Source organism: Mobula hypostoma, chromosome X1, assembly GCF_963921235.1.
Source record: "Mobula hypostoma chromosome X1, sMobHyp1.1, whole genome shotgun sequence".
NCBI lineage: Eukaryota > Metazoa > Chordata > Chondrichthyes > Myliobatiformes > Myliobatidae > Mobula > Mobula hypostoma.
The window spans coordinates 25,510,833-25,530,487 of record NC_086128.1 but is presented as its reverse complement, the minus strand read 5'-3'; the positions used below and the strand labels follow the sequence as shown (position 1 = coordinate 25,530,487).

At 47.8% G+C, this 19,655-nt stretch overlaps 1 protein-coding gene across 2 annotated transcripts in view; it reads left to right on the top strand.

Annotated features, from left to right (window-relative positions):
- Nucleotides 1-19,655, top strand: part of LOC134340574 (integrin alpha-5-like) — a 136,633-nt gene that overhangs the window by 36,670 nt on the left and 80,308 nt on the right. For both annotated transcript variants that reach the window (XR_010016590.1, XM_063037980.1), the window contains exon 2: nucleotides 1,916-2,046. Coding sequence is in view for 1 of the 2 variants with exons in the window: in XM_063037980.1 (XP_062894050.1) it covers nucleotides 1,916-2,046 (131 nt within the window). In the remaining variant the exon portion in view is untranslated. The remainder of the gene's footprint in view (nucleotides 1-1,915; nucleotides 2,047-19,655) is intronic.

Below are 19,655 nucleotides of genomic sequence, written 5' to 3'. Positions count from 1 at the left end.
GGCTCATAAAAAGCAAGAAACTGCAATTGCTGGAAATCTGAAATAAGAACAGAATGCAGAAAAGTCTCAGTAGATCAGGCAGAGGGACAAACAGATTTAATGTTTCAATTCCAACAGAGGGTTAAAGACTTGAAACGTTACCTATTTTCCTCTCCCTAACAGGCGTTGTCTGACCTACTGAGTGTTTCCAGCATTTTCTAGAACAATTAATACCTTCTGCATTTCTTTCCTTCACTGAACGTGCTCTGCCCCTCGTAATGTTTCAGACTTTTACAGGATGTAACCAGCGGAAGACCTCAGGGATCAGTTCTTGGCTCACAACATTCTCTGACTTGTATTAGAGAAAAGTGGGCAGCATGTATCTAAGTTTTCTGATGGCACAACAGAAAAGTGGAAAGGATGTTGTGTTGGGGATATTTGGACTCCAGAACAGGATAGTGGTCGATTGGGTGATTGGGTGGGAACTCGGTAGCGGAGCTTTCTGTGGGAAGTGTAAGATCATGCACGTTGGCAAGAGGAATCCAAAGGCAATTTATTATTTAAATGAAGAGAATGCAAATAATATGGACCTAGATATCCTTATGCATGAGTCACAAAAGGCAGGATCTCTGATGTGTATTGGTGAGATCCCACTTGGAGTATTGTGTGCCTTTCTGGTCACCCAGCTATTGGAAGCATGTCATTAAATTAGAAAGGGTACAGAGAAGTTTCACAGGGACTGGAGGACTTGAGTTATAAGGAGAGGCTGGACAGAATGAGATTGTTTTGCCTGGAGTGAAGGAGACTGAGAGGTGGCATTGTGGAAGTTTATAAAATCATGAGCCAATGGTCACAGCCTTCTAACCAGAGTAGGGAGTCTAAAACTAGAGGACACGGTTTAAGGTGAGAGGGGAAAGATTTAAAGGGAACTCAAGGGTCAAGCATTTCACACAGAGAGTGCTGGGTATATGGAAGGAGATACCAGAGGAAGTGACAGAGGTGGGTACCATTGCACTATTAAAAAAGACATTTGAACGGGTACATGGATAGGAAAAGGAATAGCACTAGCTCAGGAAGGCACCTTGGTTGACATGGGTCAGTTGGACTGAAGGGCCTGACGCGTCCACGTTGCATACCTCTATGACTCTAAGTACAGAGCGTTGGCGGGACCACACTTGGAGTACTGTGCACACTTGTGGTCTCCTCATTTAAGAAAGGATGTACTGGCATTGGAGCCTGTCCAAAAGGAATTTGCCTGGCTAATTCCTGAGATGAGATGGTTGTCTAGCCAACAACAGCTGAAGAAATTAAATCTATGTTATTTGAGGATTAGAAAAATGAGGGGTAATCTTGTTGAGACATGTAAGACCCTAAGGGAGCATGACAGGGGAGATGTGGAGCTGTTGTGCTATTGCTGAAGACTGCACTCTTTGTGAGGGCGATCACTTAAAACTGAGGCACGTAGCAGCATCTTGTAGAGGGTGGTGAATCCCTGGAACATTCTAACCTGGAGCGGTATGCAGACCAGATCCCTGGGAGCATTTAAAGAGGAAGAAGAGACACCTTGGAAAGATCGGTAGTGATGGGGAACTGGCACAGGAGACGAGATGAGGCCTGGGGCAGGCCAGCCATCATCATGTTGAGTGGTGGGGTAGGCTTGAGGGGCCGAGTGGCTTATCCTTGCTATTTCCTTGTGTTCTGTGTCTTGTTTGTTGCCACGGTGATGGAAGTGCTCCATTGGACTCGAGCTGTGGAGATGCTCTGTTGTGAACCATTCTGGGAGCGTTGTGCTGAATCTGAGCTTTGAGTTTCTCTGACAGGCGTGCTGTTCATTTACTCCTCATTTGGTCAACTGGAGCCAAATCTTCAGCCAACACCAACCACAGGGCTGTCCTCAGCAGCCTAGTTCCTAACGTTCTCCATGTTTGTGTTTCAGGCCAGTTGTTCTGATTGGAGCTCCCAAAGCCAATACCAGCCAGCCGAACATAACGGAAAGTGGGGCAGTCTACTCGTGTTCCTGGGGCCTGAACGACACAGACTGCCAGCAGATTCCTTTTGATCTAACAGGTAGAGTTTGTTGAACTCGGTACTGTGTACCTAAGCCCTTTTGTTCTGTCTCTTGCTCTTAAAAAAAAAATGGGGAAAATAATGGTTGGTTTGGAGGCTACAAGTGGCAGGAAGTGTCTGCTGAAATTCCTGAACGCTGGGGCGTTGATTCATTGATTCCAAGATTCTGTTGACTATCATTTTCTGGTGGGTATCCGGGCTCCAATGCTTATCCTTTGTGGTTGGCAATGACTACTCCATTGGTTGTGGAATTGATGGGTTTGTACAAAATTAATAACTTTGTGGCCAAGTTTGCGGATGATACAAAGATCAGTAGACAGGCAGGTGGTGTTGATGAAGCAGGGGGTCTGCAGAAGGACTTAGATCAGGAGAATCTTTGGTAGAAAGAATAAAGGTATTGACTATTTTATAAATAGAGAGAAAATTCAGAAATTGGAGGTGCAAAGGGACTTGGGCAAACTAGTACAGGATTCCCTAAATGTTAACTTGCAAGTTAGTTGGTGTTAAGGCAGGCAAATACAATGTTAGCATTCATTTCGAGAGGACTAGGATATAAAAGCAAGGATGTAATGCTGAGGGTTTATAAGGCACTCGTCAGACTGCATTTGGAGTATTGTGAGCAGTTTTGGGTTGGCATTGGAGACGGTCCAGAGGAGGTTCACAAGAACAATTAACGTTGGAAGAGTGATTGATGGCTCTGGGCCTTTACTTGCTGGAGTTTAGAAGAATGAGGGGTAGGGGAATCTCATTGAAACCTATCACTTCCACTCTGTCTTCAAATTCACTTTCTGACACCTCTGTCTCCTTTCTCCTTTCTCTATTTCCATCCCTGGAGACAGACTGTATACTGAAATCTGTCATAAACAGACTGACTCATAGCCATTGCAACTATTCCCACCCTGTCACTTGTAAAAATGTCATTTCCTTTTCTTAGTTCCTCAGTCTCCACTGCATCTGTTCTCAGGATAAGGCTTTCTATTTCAGAACATTAGAGATGTCCTCCTTCTTCAAAGAACAGGAATTCCTTTCCTCACCCACTTCTCCATTTCCCAGACATCCACCCTCATCGCCTTAACAGGGGTAAAGTTCATCTTGTCCTTACCTATCATCCCATGAGCTTCCGTATCCAGCACATCATTCTCCGCAAGTTCCGGCATCCCCAACAGGATCTGACCACCAAACAAATTTTTACCTCCCCCTCCCCCCAATTGTCTGCTTTCTGCAGGGCAGAGTTTGCTCCTCCATGATTCCCTTGTCCATTTGTTCTTCCCCACGAATCTCCCACCCTGCAAGCAGAAGTGCCACACCTGCCCATTCACCTCCTCCCTCACCTCCACGCAGGGCCCCAAACTTCCAGGTGAGGCAGCGTTTCACCTGCAAATCTGTTGGGGTCATCTACTGTATCTGGTGTTCCAGATGCCGCCGCCTCCGTGTCTGTGTGACCCGATGTCGATTGGGGGACCACTTTGTCGAGCACCTTCGCTCCATCCGCAACAAGCAGGACTTCCTGGTGGTGAACCATTTTAATTCCAATCCCATTCCCATTCCAACATGTCGGTCCGTGGCCTCCACTGCCAAGATGAGCTCACTCTCAGGTTGGAGGAGCAACACCTCATATTCTGACTGAGAAGCCCCCAACCAGATGGCGTGAACATCGATTTCTGTAACTTCTGGTAATTTCTCCCCCCCCCCTTCCATTCTCCATTCTGAATCCCCTCTCATCTCTTCTCCTTACCCTTCTATCACCTCCTTCTGGTGTCCCTCCTCCTTCCCTTTCTTGAATGGTCCACTCTTCTCTCCTATCAGCATCCCGATGAAGGGTCTCAGCCCAAAACTTCAACTTCTTATTCCTTCCCAAGGATGCTGCCTGACCTCCAAATATTGAGTGGAGGTGGAGAAGATGTTTCCAATAGTGGGGGAGTCTAAGACCAGAGAGCACAGACTCAGAATAGAAAGACATACCATTAGAACAGAGACGGGGAGGAATTTCTTTGAGGGTGGTGAATCTGTGGAATTAATTGCCACAGACGGCTGTGAAGGCCTAGTCACTGAGTGTATTTAAAGCAGAGGTTGATAGGTTCTTGATTAGTAAGGGAGTCAAAGGTTACAGAGAGAAAGCAGGAGAATGGGGTTGAGAGGGATTAATCCTGCAAATTCTGCTCCTGTCTTATGGTCTTATCTAAGGTTCAACTCAAGGATATGGGACTGGAGTTACACGTAGGTCAAACCAAGTGGAAATAGTATGCTGGAAAGTAAAACCCTGGAGGAACTGAAAGCTGAAATAAAAATAGACAATACACACACCCAAAAGGAAGTAGGTTTGGGGGGGGGGAATGCCAGAATAAAAAGGTGAGGGGAGGGGAAAGAGGACTGGCTTCTCCTTCTTCAAAGAATGGGATTTCTGCTGCCCTCACCTGCACCTCCTCCATTGCCCACACATCCGCAGTCACCACATCTTCCTGCCGCCTTGACAGTGATAGAGTTCCGCATGTCCTCACCTATGCCCCATGAGCCTCTGCAACTTCCGCCATCTTCAACACAATCATATTACCATACACATCCTTACCCCGCTCCCCTCCCCCATGATCTGTTTTCCAGGAGGATCGCTCCCTCGATGATTCCCCTGCCCATTTGTCCCTCCCCACTACTCTCCCTCCTGGCACTTAACCCCTGCAAGCGACAGAAATGCTACCCCTGCCCGTTCACCTCCTCCCTCACCTCCATTCAGGGCCCCAAACAGTTCTTCAGGCAGCACCTCACCTGTGAATCTGTGGACTCGTCTATTGTATCCGGTGCTCCTGATGCGGCCTCCTCTCCATTGGTGAGATCCAATGTAAGTTGGGGATCGCTTTGTCGAGCACCTCTGCTCCAGCCGGCAGAAGCAGAGTTTCCCGGTGGCCAACCATTTTAATTCCCATCCCCATTTCCATTCTGACGATGAGGCCACTCTCTGGTTGGAAGACCAGCACCTCTTATTCCGTCGAAGTAGCCTGCAAGCTGATGGCATGAACATTGATTTCTCCTTCCAGTAATTCTTTGTCCCTCCCGCTTCCCTCTTCTTCTAACCCCCACTCTGGCCTCTTACCTCTTCTCCTCATCTGCCCATCACCTCTCCCTGGTGCCCCTCCTTTTCCCTTTCCCCCATGGTCCACTCTCCTCTCCAATCAGATTCCTTTCTCTCCAGCCCTTTACCTTTCCCACCCACCTGGCTTCACCCATCACTTTCTGGCTGTCTTCCTTCCTCTCCCCCCACCTTTTTATTCTGGTGTCTTTCCCCTTCCTTTCCAGTCCTGAAGAAGGGTCTCGGGCCAAAACGTCGACTGTTTACTCAATTCCATACATGCTGCCCGAACCTGCTGAGTTCCTCCAGTTTTTATTTTGTGTTACTCTGGATTTCCAGCACGTGCAGAATCTCGTGCTTAAAGTTATGTAATGTTTCAGGTCTGAGGAGGTGTCTTGAATCTCCGAAACAAGCTCTGTTTCTCTCCCCACTGATGTATGGCAGATTCCCCTCCCCGACAGAGGCATGCTTGATTTCTGTTTCAGAACTTCTTATGGCCGAGGTTCCACACCACCTCCCACCCGCGCCCCCCCCCCCGCTTTCACAATGTTCTCTTTGCTTCTGTGGCTGTAGCCTCTGAGAGTGGCCAGTCATCCCTGAAAGACTCAGAAAGACTGCTGGGAGGTCTCTGACCAGAATCCTTAGCTCAGTTTCTCCCTCCGCAGATGCAGCCTGGCCCGCTGAGTGTTCTGATTTATTTCAGGTGCCCAGCATCTGGTTCTGCTTTTCTTTCACTGAAGCTCGACCCAGTAAATTTTAATTAAAACTATGACTGTTTTTTTCCCTGCCAGCAGAACATAGTGCTGGTGGCAAACTGTATTAAATGACTTCTTAGTATGTGACAGAATCCAAGCTCCAGTTGGTTGGGTGAGGGGTTCAGGGGCTGGTCCTGTTGCTAGGAGATGAGCTGTGGTGAAGAAGTGAATTGCTATGTTCACTTTTTTAAAAAAAACATAAGAAACAGGCTCAGAGCTTGTGTTTGGTCTACACGCTTTGCTGACAAACCACTGCATGTTTTAATTCCCTGCAGGCAGGTTCTTTTTGCCTCTGAAAAAATAAATTATTGCAACATGTGGTAGAGTGATATGAAAACCAAATGGGAATTCTCTTGTAGTGGGTCTTTGTGCTAACTCAGGAAAATATGTGGATGGGAGCCAAGACACTTTCACACAGTAGTTGTGCAGCAAGAAAGCTTTGCCTCCCATTGCTCGACCAAATGATTTTTGTTATGTATGAGGAGTTTAACTGTAGCTCTAAGGATCACATTGAAGAGAAAATGTTCATGTCTGGGATGAAGTAGCAAAGAGTTGTCATTCGAGTGTTCAGAAAGCGCCAGAGTTGACAGCAAAGCTTGGCCTAGCCACAGAGGTGGCACGAGCCTCCTTCCTCGCAGGCACTTGGCTGCCCTGATGCTATTTTTTTTGCTGTGCTGGGTGTGAAGTGGAAGAGTTTGGCTGTGGGAGAGGCTGGGTTGGGTTCACTGGAGCGGAAGGTCCAGCCTCTTGCGTCAGTCTAGCAGCCCTGTTTCAGGGATGGGATATGGCTGTTGTCTGTGCCCTCGTGTGAAGGATGAGATGGCGGAAAGCGATGTAAGTTCGCTCTCGGCATCTGAAGGACCTTGTAAATACAGCTTGAACGTTGGCGTCCCCACTCTCTGCAGGGTCTGTGTAGACCTCACCCGACCCAACAGATATCTACAGCATCTTGCGGCTCTACACTCAGCGGCCACTTTATTAGGTACGCCTGTACACCTGCTCGTTAATGCAAATATCTAATCAGCCAATCATGTGGCAGCAACTCAGTGCATAAAAGCATGCAGACATGGTCAAGAGGTTCAGTTGTTGTTCTGACCAAACATCAGAACGGGGAAAAAATATAATCCGAGTTACTTTGACCATGGAATGACTGTTGGTGCCAGACGGGGTGGTTTGAGGTATCTCAGAAACTGCTGATCTCCTGGGATTTTCATGCACAACAGTTCTGAGAGTTTTAGAGAATGGTGTGAAAAATAAAAAAAACATCCAGTGACTGGCAGTTCTGTGCCTTGTTACTGAGAGAGGTCAGAGGAGAATGGCCAGACTGGTTCAAGCTGACAGGAAGGTGACAGTAACTCAAATAATCAGACGTTACAACAGGGGTGTGCAAAAGAGCATTTCTGAACACACAACACATTGAACCTTGAAGTGGCTGGGCTACAGCAGCAGAAGACTGGGAACATACAGAAATACACTCAGTGGCCACTTTATTAGACACAGGAGGTCCCTGCTAAAGTGTCCACTGACAAAAGCCACAAAGGATCATGGACCCCAGGTGTCAGTGAACCTCAATGCCCATTTCCCGAGGGCCGGCCCATGAGGAAACCCAAGAGGTAGTGGAAGCTGGGTGGCCACCCAGGGTTTCCTCATGGGCCGGCCCTCGGGAAATGGGCATTGAGGTTCACTGACACCCCAGGGAAAGGTGCCCTGAGGGTTCTAGGTATTCACGTTGTCTGAATGCAGTGGTGTGTGTTATGGACAGGGCTTTTCTTTCACAGCACACCGCAGTTCTGGTCCTTGTTCGATGTTCTAGCGGCAACTGTGGCCTGTTGTGCTGAGCTGAGGGAAGAGCTGCTCTGGCTCCACGTGCAGCTGTGTTTACAGGCCCCTCGGCGCAGCCCATCGCCAGCGCCTCTGGTTTCTTCCCGCCCTCGCTGCAGGAGACTTCAGCTCCGCTGGTTGTGTGGGCTGGAAGCATCCGTTGATTAGGAGCGTGTTCTGGCCAGGATCCTGAAATCCAGTGCTGGGATGATGGGAATTGCAGACGACGTGCCCTGCCCTCACCAGTGAGGTTGTGACACTGCTCCAAGTTTACACTGGATACAAGTACAGGGCGTATTAATGACCCTTTGGGTGACCAGTACTGCAGTCGGTGCCTGGTCCAGCTCACTGCCCCGGGCACCTGCCATCTGCCGTCACCACACTGGGGCGAGGCTTGCAATGGCGACTGCTGCCTTCAGCCAGCGAGTGCCAGCTTTAATGGGCATCCGGGGAACAGGCAGGCCGGGGAATGGTTCCGATGCAGAGCTGGGTACCGATGCGAACAGAGCACGAGAGCCAGCTTGCACTGACCGGTGCTGGATAGATTTTAACCCTTGTATTTTTAGGCAATCACGTCCTACACCTTGCACTGCTCCATTTAACTTGGATAATATCTCTACTCTAATATCTTGGGCCAATTTATTTTCGACTCATTCAGTTCTGGTTATTACTAAGCCTTAGAAATACTTGTAAATGGTCATTCTACACTAGACCCCCACCCCCATCCCGACACTCAAAATCCCAATGGTGGGTTTTCAGGCCGCCCAGACAGACTTCCACTGGTTGCCGTGTCCTGGAGTGGCGCAGCACAGAATCACGACATTCACGTTCATGCCCTCCCATTTTCCTGCATTGGGATGGTATCCTGCGGCACTTTGTCCATTTAAGTGGCCATCTCAGTGCTGCTTAAACGATCCGACTCCACCACCTCCTCTGTCAGCCCATTCCGGATATTGCCCACTCTTTGTGTAGAAACCTGACCCCTTTGGGTCCCATTTAGAAATCCACCACCCCTCACTTTAAATCTAGATCCACTTGATTTTGATATCCCACGTTATGGAATAAATTCTGACCATCTACCCTATCTGTACCTCTTGTAATTTTATAAATCTCTATAATATCCCCTCTTGACTTCCTCCACTGCAGGGAGAACAGACCCATAACTGAAGCACTCCGTCCCATGCAACGCCTGCTGAATCTCCTCACCCTCTCCATTGCATTACTGTGGTGTGGTGATAGAACCATACACAATACTACATTTGCAGCCGAACCGGCCTTTTTTAAAAGGGCAACAAATATGTGCCCTGAGCCATGAAAACAAGCATTTTATACGAAAGGCCTAGATGGAGTGGATGTGGAGAGGGTGTTTCCAATAGTGGAGGAGTCTCGGACCAGAGGACACAGCCTCAGAACACAAGGAAATCCATTTAGAACAGAGATGAGGAGAAATTTCTTTAACCATCAGATAGTGAATCTGTGGAATTCATTGGCACAGACGGCTGTGGAGGACAAATCATTGGGTATATTTAAAGTGAAGGTTGATACGTTCTTTATTAGTAAGGGTGTCAAAGGTTATAGGGAGAAGGTAGGAGAATGGGGTTGAGAGAGATAATAAATCAGCCAGGATGGAACAGCGGAGCAGACTCGATAATTCTGTTCCTATATCTTATTGTCTTATATGCCTTCTTTACTATATCAACCTCAGTAGCCACTTTCAGAGAATATGAACTTAAACCCGAGATTGCTCTGTACATCAGTGCTGTTAATGGGTCCTGCCAGTAATAGTGTACTGTCCCTTTACATTTGACCCCCCCAAAATGTAACATTTTGCATTTGCCCAGATTAATCTCCACCTGACGTTTCTCTGCCTATATCTACAACTGATCTATATTGCACTGTACCCTTTGGCAATCTTCTGCACTGTCGACAACACCATCCATCTTTGATTTGTCTGCAAATTTATGAGCCCTTTCATTTACATTTTCATTCAGGTCATATAGGAACAGTGGTCCCAGTGGAGCATAACTAGCCTCAGACCTCCAGCCAGAATAAGTCCCATCAACTACTATCATTTGTCTTCTATGGGCAAACCAATTCTGAAATGAAATGGCTAAGTTACTGTATATCCCATGCACCTTAATCTCCTGGATGAGCTGTCATCCAGGACCTTGTCAAACATCTTACTAAAGTCCATCTAGGCAACATCCACAACTCTTCCTTCAACCACGTTTGGCACCTTCTTGAAAATCCTTGAGTTGATAAGATATGACTTGCCCTGCACAAAAGTCATGCTGTGTGTCCCTAATTAGGCCGTGGTTTTCCAAATGCTCACAAATTTTCTCCCTATGGCTTCTCTACCAGTGACGTGAGACTCACCGGTCTATAGTTTCCAGGATTTTCTGTGGTTCCCTTCTTGAACAATGAAACAACATTAGTACTCGCTATTCCTCTAGGATTTCGCCTGTGGCTGGAGAGGACATGAAGACAATGGTCAAGGCCCCAGCAATCTCATCTCTTGCCTCTTTCAGTAATCTGGGGTATATCCAATCAGGCTCTGGGAGTATCAAAATCTCAAGCATTCTATTGGTACGTTAAGAATAAAAGGATGACCAGGGAGAGAATAGGCCCACTCAAAGATCAGCATGGCTGTCTGTGTGTGGAACCAAAGGAAATGGCAGACATCCCACCCTGCAAAAACTCACTTCAGGGAGGTAGCACCATCAGTTTGCGGGAGACTCCCAGAACTTCTGGGAGAGGTGGGATGTCTGCAATAGAGTAGCTCCTTAGCAGCTAGCCAGTTAGTTTAAATAATGTTAGCTATGCTAATGAATGAATGATACCTGTTAAACTCACCTCAACATGTCTTTTACAGTCTTAACCCACCATGGGCAATAGAAAAGTCACTGTTGCAAACAGTGCAGTGAGCAACACTGTCATTATTTTGATCCCTATTAGGCAGGGGTACACTTTAGTGTAGTCTGGGGTGATGTATGTTTTATATTTTCTTTTTTTGGAACACTCTCCCATGGCGTGCTCTCTCTCTTGCGCTCTCTCTCTCTCTCGTGGTCGCTCTCTAGCGCGCTCTCTCGCTCTCTCTCACGCTCTGTCTCGTGGCCGCTCTCACGCTCGCTCTCTCTAGCGTGCTCTCTCGCTTTCTCTTACTCTCACACTCTCTCTCTCGCGCTTGCTCTCTCTCTCGTGGTCACGCTCGAGCTCACTCTCTCTAGCGTGCTCTCTCGTGCTCTCTCACGCTCTCTCTCTCGCTCTCGCGCTCTCTCTCACTCGTTCTCAAAAAAATTGATTTCCGGGATATTAGTATATAATTTGTGGGCATCAGGGAGCCACTATTAATATGTGGGAGACTCCTGGAACTTCTGGGAGAGGTGGGATGTCTGAAATGGCTGAGATTTTTAATGAATTTTTCTCTTCAGTTTTCACTGTGGAGAAAACAATGGAAGTTAAAGAAATGGGAGAAAGGAGTGGTGATGTCTTGGACCACATGCAAATTAGCAGGGTTGGGAGGTATTGGAGGCTTTGAAGTGTATTGAGATTGGTAAATCCCCAGGGCCTGACCTGGTGCACTCTCCAACCTCGTGGGAAGCTAAGGAAAAATTTGTGGAGACATTTGGATAGATTTTTGCTTTACCTCTGGCTACAAGTGAAGTTCCAGAGGACTGGAGAGTGGCTAATGTGGTACCATGGTTTAAAAAGGGTATCAAAAACAAGCCAAGAAACGGCAGGCCATGAGTCTGACATCAGTGGTGGATACATTGTTGGAGGAGATTCTGAGGGACGGGATCTACCAATATTTAGAGAGTCCAGGTCTGATTCTGGACTAGTCAGCACGGCTTTGTGCATGGGAAGTTGTGTCTGATAAACCTCTTAGAATTTTCTGGGGCGGTAATCAAGAGAGTAGATGAGGGTAGGACTTGGATGTTGCCTATATGGGCTTTAGCAAGGCCTTTGACAAGGTCCCTTATGGCAGACTAGTCTGGAAGGTTAGATCACATGGGATCCAAGGACAGATATCAGATTGGGTTCATAATTGTCTCAGTGGAGGGAAGCAGAGGATGATGGGTGACGGTCGTTTCTCGGACTGGAGGCCTCTGTCTAGTGATGGTCCATAGGGTTCAGTGCTGGGATCTTTGTAATACTGTGTTTATAAACAAATAGGTGGTGTTGTATGGTGTTGGGAGAGCAAACCAGGGTAGGGATTATACAGTGAATGGCAGTGACATGGTACAGAGGGGTCTTGGAGTACAAGTGCATCATTCACTGAAAGCAGCATCCCAGGCAGACAGAATGCTGCAGAAGGTGTGTGACATGCTGGACTTCATCCGTCAGGGCACTGAGTACACGAGGAGTTGTGTTGCAGTTAGGCAAGTCAGTTACAAGTGAGACCACACTTGGAGTATTGTGTACAGTTTGAGTCACCCTGTCGTAGGAAAGGTGTCACTCAACTAAAAAGATTGCGGAAAAGATTTACCAGGATGTTGCCTCGACTTGGGGGTCTGAGTTACAAGGTCTGGCTGTGTAGACCAGGACTTTACATCTTTCCTGGAATGTAGGAGATTGCAGAGAGAACTGATAGAGGTATATAAGATCACAAGGTGCACAGATAAGGTGGAAACACACAGCCTTTCTCCCGGGGAGCAAGAGAGCACAGGTTGAAGATCAGAGGTGGGAGATTTAAAAGGTACACGAGGGCAGCTGCTTCACACAAAGAATGTTGCATATTTAGACCGAGCTGCCAGTGGTTGAGGTGGGCACACTAGCAACATTGAAAAACCATCTCGATAAATACATGCATTGGAGAAGTTTAGGGGCCTATGGGCCAAACATGGGCAACACAGTCAACATTGGTGTGCTGGGCTGAAGGGGCTGTTTCTGTGCTGTTTGGCTCTGCGATTCAAAATGCTCTAGCAAATTAGCTGCTTCCCACTGCTCTCACTGTCTTTCTCCTACCTTGTCCACATCCTCACGTCCAAGCACATGTCCCCTCCTTTATGTTTGGGTTGTCTTACCCTCTCGCTGGTGAATGGGGAGAGCTGGTCAGGGGAAGTTCTCCAGTTCCCCTGTTGGCCGGGAAGTGCAATAGTCATTCTTTGCGACTCTCAAATCCTCCCCCAGCCCACCCTGCCACCTCATCTAGGAGCCTTTCTGCTCCTTCCCAGCTCCGACTACACCTGCCCCTCTCCACCCAGACACTTCACCATTCCCTGTTACTCCACGCCTGGCGCCATTGTGGTCCCTGTGTGGATAACCCAGTGGATTCAAAGTTCAAAGTCAAATTTGTTATCAGAGCACATACATGGCACCACATACAATCCTGAGATTCTTATTCTGCGGGCTACTTAGGAAATGTATAGAACAGAAACTAAACTGTAAACATCAGGAACTGTAAACTGTAAACAAAGAGTGCAAATGCAGCTATAAATAAATAGCAATAAATAATGAGCATGAAATAACAAGATAAAAGAGTCTTTAAATGAGTGTAGCTATCCCCTCTTGTTCAAGAGCCTGATGGTTGAGGGGTAGTACCTGTTCTTGAACCTGGTGGTGGCAGTCCTGAGGCTCCTGTATCTTCTACCTGATGGCAGCAGTGAGAAAAGAGCAAGGCCTGGGTAGTGAGGATCTTTGATGGTGGACACTGCTTTCCTATAGCGTCATTTCAAGTAGCTGTGCCCAATGGTTGGGAGAGCTTTACCCGTGATGTACTGAGCTGAATCCACTACCTTTTGTAGGATTTTCCACTCAAAGGCATTGGTGTTCCCAAACCAGGCCATAATGCAGCCAGTCAGCACACTTTCCACTGCACATCTATAGACATTTGCCAAGGTTTTCGATGACATGCTGAATCTTCGCAGACTCCTGAGGAAGCAGAGGTGCTGTTGTGCTTTCTTCATAATTATATTTCTATGATGGGTCCAGGACAGGTCCTCTGAGATTGTGACACCCAGGAATTTAAAGTTACTGACCCTCTCCACCTCTGATCCTTTGATTACTGGCTCATGGACCTCTGGTTTCCCTCTCCTGAAGTCTACAGTCAGTTCCTTGGTCTTATGGACATTGAGTGAGAAGTCGTTGTTATTACACCAGTCAGCCAAATTTTCATCCTCCGGCAGATTCCAGTGGAAGGCTGCATTTGGTGGTCCCAGGGAATGGATTGTGCACGTAGCTTCACTGCACTGCCCACTGGTACCTCTTGGCCATCTTCCACACAGCATACCCAAATCAGGAGCCCTCACTTCTACATGACAGAAACAGAAATTTCATCAGACATATTTCAACACCAAGCCACAAGCAGATGTTTAGCCTGTTGAACTGAAGCTCGGGCTAAGGGAGAGCTAAGGGATGAGAAAGGTGCAGACAGGATTGGCCGGGTTGTGTGTGTGTGTGTGTGTGTGTGTGTGTATGTGTATGGGGGGGGGTGAGGCTGGAAGACTGGGATGGGTCACGTCTGTGGAAGCAGCACCCTGGGATGAAAGCACACATGAAGGGTCATAGTGGGAGAACCTCCGGGAGCTGTCAGATCTTGCAGTACCAGAGACAGGGTGGGGAGGTTTCTGCAGCTAAAGAGCTGAGACTGGGTGGGTCGGGTCCCAGTACCGGGGGAGCGGGGGAGTGGATCAGGCAATCCTAGGTGTGGATACGTGGGGGAAAGATCACAGATGGAATCTGGCAGTAAAAGGGTGTGTTTCCACCTCAGGCAGTTACCAGCAGACGGTCAAAGTGGTGACAGGGCAGCAGACAGAGTTCATGAGGGTGGTCACAGCAGGAAACATCAGCTCATCCATCCTGGATGTCAGGCGAGATGATGTGAGTGGGGGTTGATGTGGAAACTAGCATTGTGCTTTTTGATGAGTCACCAAGTGTAGGTGAGAGACAGGAGGGGCCAAGGACAGGCCCATACAGGCCCCTGGACACATCTGCTCTCAGGCTTGATACTTTCTGTCCTCAATGTGTGGCCGAGCCGGTAGACACCGGCTTTGTGCTCTCCGAGGTGCAGTGTGTCTGATTCCAACGGAGGAGGTGTCTTGACAGAGCTGTAGGATATAAGTGGCATGGGTTTAACTCTGAGCTGGGATGGCAAGGACTGACACTGGCACCCAGTGGTGCTGTGGGATCTTGTGCCTTTGTGCTGGATGTGATTCAAGATTCAAGGTGAAGATTTTTTTTTATATCACGTGTACATCAAAGCATACAGTGAACTGCATCATTTGTGTGAACAACCAACACACCTGAGTGTGTGCTGGGGGGCAGCCCGCAAGTGTCTCAACACATTCTGGTACCAACAGAGCATACCCACAATGCTCAGCAGAGCAACACAGAACACAGCAAGCAACAAAACAACAACAGCAAAACAAGTGCCTTTCCTCTCTCGCAGTCATTTAACCGCAGAACAGACCCTTCAGCGGACTCGGACTTGCAGACGTTGGGCTTTGACTTCCCCAGCAGATTTGCAGAGATTTGCAGACCTTGTTCTGGCCAACGGGCCTCAACTTTTGGACTTCCGATTCGACCCTTGGTCTTCGATTCTTGGCATTGACCCTCAGACTCGCGATGACAGGACCCCGAACATTGAACTCTGGTCTCACAGATTGGCAAACCGGGGGGGGGGGGGTGGGGTGAGTGGTCATTGCAACTCTGACTCTGGAACCCACCGATGGCCTGCTGACCTGCGGGGGGGGGCTGTCATCCACTTTCTGCAAGTTCGATGTCCAACCACGGGTGTCCCATGTCCATTTTACTGGCCTTCAAACATGGAGCAGAGACTTTGATTCCAGCCTGAACTCTAATTCCACCACCTCTCTGTCCCTAAATCCTAACCTGACCCCTAACTCCCTTCTCTGTCTCCAAAACCATCCTTGAGAACCTAAAAAAAAATTAAAATATAATTGAATCTGAGATCTGACGTAATGGAGGTCATAGCTCAGCACCATCTTGTTTAAAGTTGAAAGTACACTTATTATCAAAGTATGTACACATTATACAACCTTGAGATTTGTCTCCTCACAGGCAGCCAGGAAGCACAGAAACCCAAAAGAACCCATATATATGAAAGAAAGTCTAGGACCCAATGTACAGAGAATAAAAAAAAACAAATCATGTCCATAAGAAAATAAAAGAGTAAAATAACCCGTAAAAAGACCATTGATCACCCAATGTGTAACGGGAAAAAAACACATCATGCAAACAGTAACGGCAGTAAACAGTGTTTCTGAACTGAAGTCCGCAGAGAGTCCTATAGTTCAGCGCAGAGCCGAGCAGCGATCTTCAATGGCCCGTCCCTCACCTTGGGCCCCGACACCCTGACCTTTCCGACACTTTGACCCTTTCAGTCTGGCCTGGCTTGGATTAACTCTCCATCTTGGATTAAATACGTTTGGAATAAGTATGTTGGAATTTGATGATTGCTTTACTTGTGAAGGAGGTGAGCCCTGAGCCTGGGCCTGTTGATCATCCTGAGGGTAAACTTGGATTGTGTAGTGAATTTTTTTACATTACTTATTTTTGTAGGCATTGTATGCCGTGAAAGGTAAACTATTCCACTGCACTGTACAACACTTTAATGCCATGAGTCATAGAATGTTCCAGAATGGAGGACTTTTTTTTTGGAATATGCCCAAAAGATGCCTCTGGAACCATGAGTACCCTTACACAGGCAGGCCACCGGGTGCGGCAGCGATATCAAACCGTGAAACGTGGACGTCTTACTCGTGATTTATCAGCCTGGCTGAGGGGTGGACGATCCTGTGGCAACGTGCCATCCTCATGGCCGTCAGCTTTCTTGGCCTCCCATGAGAGCAACTGCGTGATTTCAAAGATACCTCACGAAGGCGGTGACCACTTGTTTATTGCACAGGGAACGTGAGGGCGGGAGCTTGCCTGCAGTTGCCTATCAAGCACCGTCATGGTACCAGAAGGGGGTTGTGCAGAGGGAAGTTGGTGCTTATTTTGACTCTGGGCCTTCTGCTGATCTTTGATCCTGTTTCCGACGCACATTGTCGGTTGGACTGGGGAGAGGAGGTGATGTCATCCACCTCCCTGTCAGCCGTTGGGTAGACAGGAAAGCAAGGATCCTGGCTTGGCTGCTGTCTATTCTGTGCTTTAATTGTTCTTATTCTGTTTGTTTCCTTCTCTGAATGAAAACACTGAGTGCGTCCTCCACGTAGTCACTGACACCTGACCTTTGCTTCAAAAGCAGCCGAGTGGTGTCGGATCGTGTGTTCTGCACCCTCACCGTGTGTGAGAGGGGGTGGGAGGGGGTGAGGATGGGGGACAAAGCAAGAGCAGTGGCCGTGTGGAGGGGAGGGATGATTCAACACAGATAACCGAAAAGAATAACATTCCCCTTTCCCAGGAAAGAAAGGAGGTTCTGTTGACAGTGCAAGGCATTGAATCTGGTAGGCAGACGTTTGGTTTGGATTTCACCAGGCCCCAGAGGAAGATCAATGGGGCTGCTGATGGATGAAGACTGAAGGTGGAGGTGGAGGTAGAGGAGGGCGGTGAATGTCACAGCTCACTGCCCAGCCTTGGCACGCGGCAGGGCAGGTGGCAGGTTGGCACCAGGCTGCCTCAATCAGAGGGTGCCAGGTTCTGGCCCAAGTGTCACGTGCGTAGAGGAATGAGGCCGGAAAACAGCTGGCAGAGAGAAAGTAAACCGTGTTAGCGCTCCAAACATTGGGAATTAATGCAAAAAAAAAGCGAAAAGAAAGCTGAACATTTGTGCAGGGGCCTCGTGCCCCCTGAGGTCAGAATGCTCCATCTTGTTTATAACGACTGCAAACATTGCGCTGTAAATCTGGCCTTTGGGTTTCTGGTTGAGCAGTGGACGTTGGGTCAACTTTCTGCCCACCTCTGTCTGACATCAGATTAAACAGCCTCGCGCGATGGGGCAGCTCTCTCATCTGGGCGTGGGTGAATCTGCTTGGACTATGACAGTCAATATCCGATTCAGAATCTGGAACCAAAACTGCCTTTGTCAGCCCAGAGCCTGAAGGCCCAGTAATCGTGCACTCACAGCGAACACCGTTATTACTTTTCTGATGAAACATCTCGGCCAGAAACATTGACTGTTTATTCCCTTCCACAGGTGTTGCCTGACCTGCTGAGTTCCTCCAGCATTTTGTGAGTGTTGTTTAAGATTTCCAGCATCTGCGGAATCTCCTGTGGTTATTATTGCCAGGAATTACTCCCACTTCATGCTTCCAGGCCAGTAATTCTATAGTAAGGGACCCTGTTCCTTAGATAGATAGATAGAAACTTTATTGATCCCAGAGGAAATTACAGTGTCACTGTAGCATTACAAGTGCACAGACATACAAATATTAGAAGTAGAAAGAATAAAAAAAGTTACCCTAAGAATAAGATGTACAAGACTGACAAGTCAAAGATTACAAGATTTCCAAGTTCACACTGGTAAGATGGTAGTGCAAGAATTTCCATAATATTATATAGTAATGGGTGTACATTGACACTGTCCAGACAAGCAGTGATGGTAGTATAAATGGGCCGAAATGTGCAATAGCAGGGTGTGGTAAACAGAGTTAAACGAGGCCTAAACAGAGGTTAATAACAGGCTAACAGGAGGGGGTGATCATTTCCCTGGCTATAGGTTGACTCATTATAGAGCCTAATGGCCGAGGGTAAGAATGACCTCATATAGTTCTCTTTAGGGCCGCGCAGTTGTCTTAGTCTATTACTAAAAGTGCTCCTCTGTTCAGTCAAGGTGATAGATAGATTGATCTTTTAGATATTACATTGATCTTGGAGTAGGTTAAATGGTCAGCACGGCTCTTGGACTGAAGGGCCTGTACTGTGCTGTGATGTCCTATGTTCTATTCTACTCAGCAGAGTCAGTCCCACAGCTGGGGAATGTTCTCAAAGACCAAATCCATTCCTTACTCTGGTCTCAGTCTATTGATCCTTCTCTCTATTCCTACCTCTAACGACTCCAGTTTCCCTGTTTCATCCCCTCCAGTTTTGCCCCATGGTTTGAGAAGGTTGACCGCTGGTCCCAGTGTTCCTGTTGGGTGGACATACTGTCACAGAGAGAAAATGGGCCGATGTATGAGAAATGTAATTCGACTTGTCGCAGGTTCTGTATGGGGCCGTGCAGGAGTTTTGGACTGCTGTTCGTGCTCTTGTGAAGAGGTTCCAGTTGGACAGGGTGTTGGTGAGGCTGCACCTGGAGTATTGTGCAAGATAAGGGGTGGGCGGCCATTTCATACTGAGGTATGGAGAAGTTTCTTCAGTCAGAGGGTGGTGAATCTCTGGAATTTTGTGGGCACTGGAGGCCGGATTATTGGATAAAATTAAGGTGGAGATTGGGAAATATTTTAAAGATCAAGGAACTGAGGGTCATGAAAAGGAGTTGATGCCACTGTTGATTCACCATGGTCATACTGAATGGTGGGGCAGGCTTGAGGGGCTGAATGGCCACCTCCCTGCTCCTATTTTCTTGTGCTAAGAAATATTGTGGTAAAGATATCTGCACCCACCCCACTCCTTTTTCTGTGGCGGTTCCAGTTTCAATGTAGACTTTTTATGATTGTACTGCAGACACCAGAATACTGGGAACAGGTCCAGCAAGCAAGCTGCTGCTGGAGGAACTCGGCAGGTTGAGCAGCATCAGGACTGAGTTCCTCCAGCAGATATATTTTTAAATTATTCCCTTTGGTGAAGTGATGTTGGACAGGATTGAGACCTACCAATTCAACACCTCCCCCCCCGACCCCCAACCTTAAACAGGGTGTTCAGGTGGGTGGGGTTGGGATTTGGGAGAATCGGATCACGGGTTGTGGGGAGCTTTGGAATGCAGGTATATATGTGACTCCATAAGTGATGTCGGACACCCAATTCCTTGCTGGATCTGGCCATTGCAATCGTGCAGTGTCCTTGGAAAAGATGCTTCCCAACTATCCTATCAGAATGGCTGCTACAGGGAGTTGGGAAGCAAGTTGAGAAGC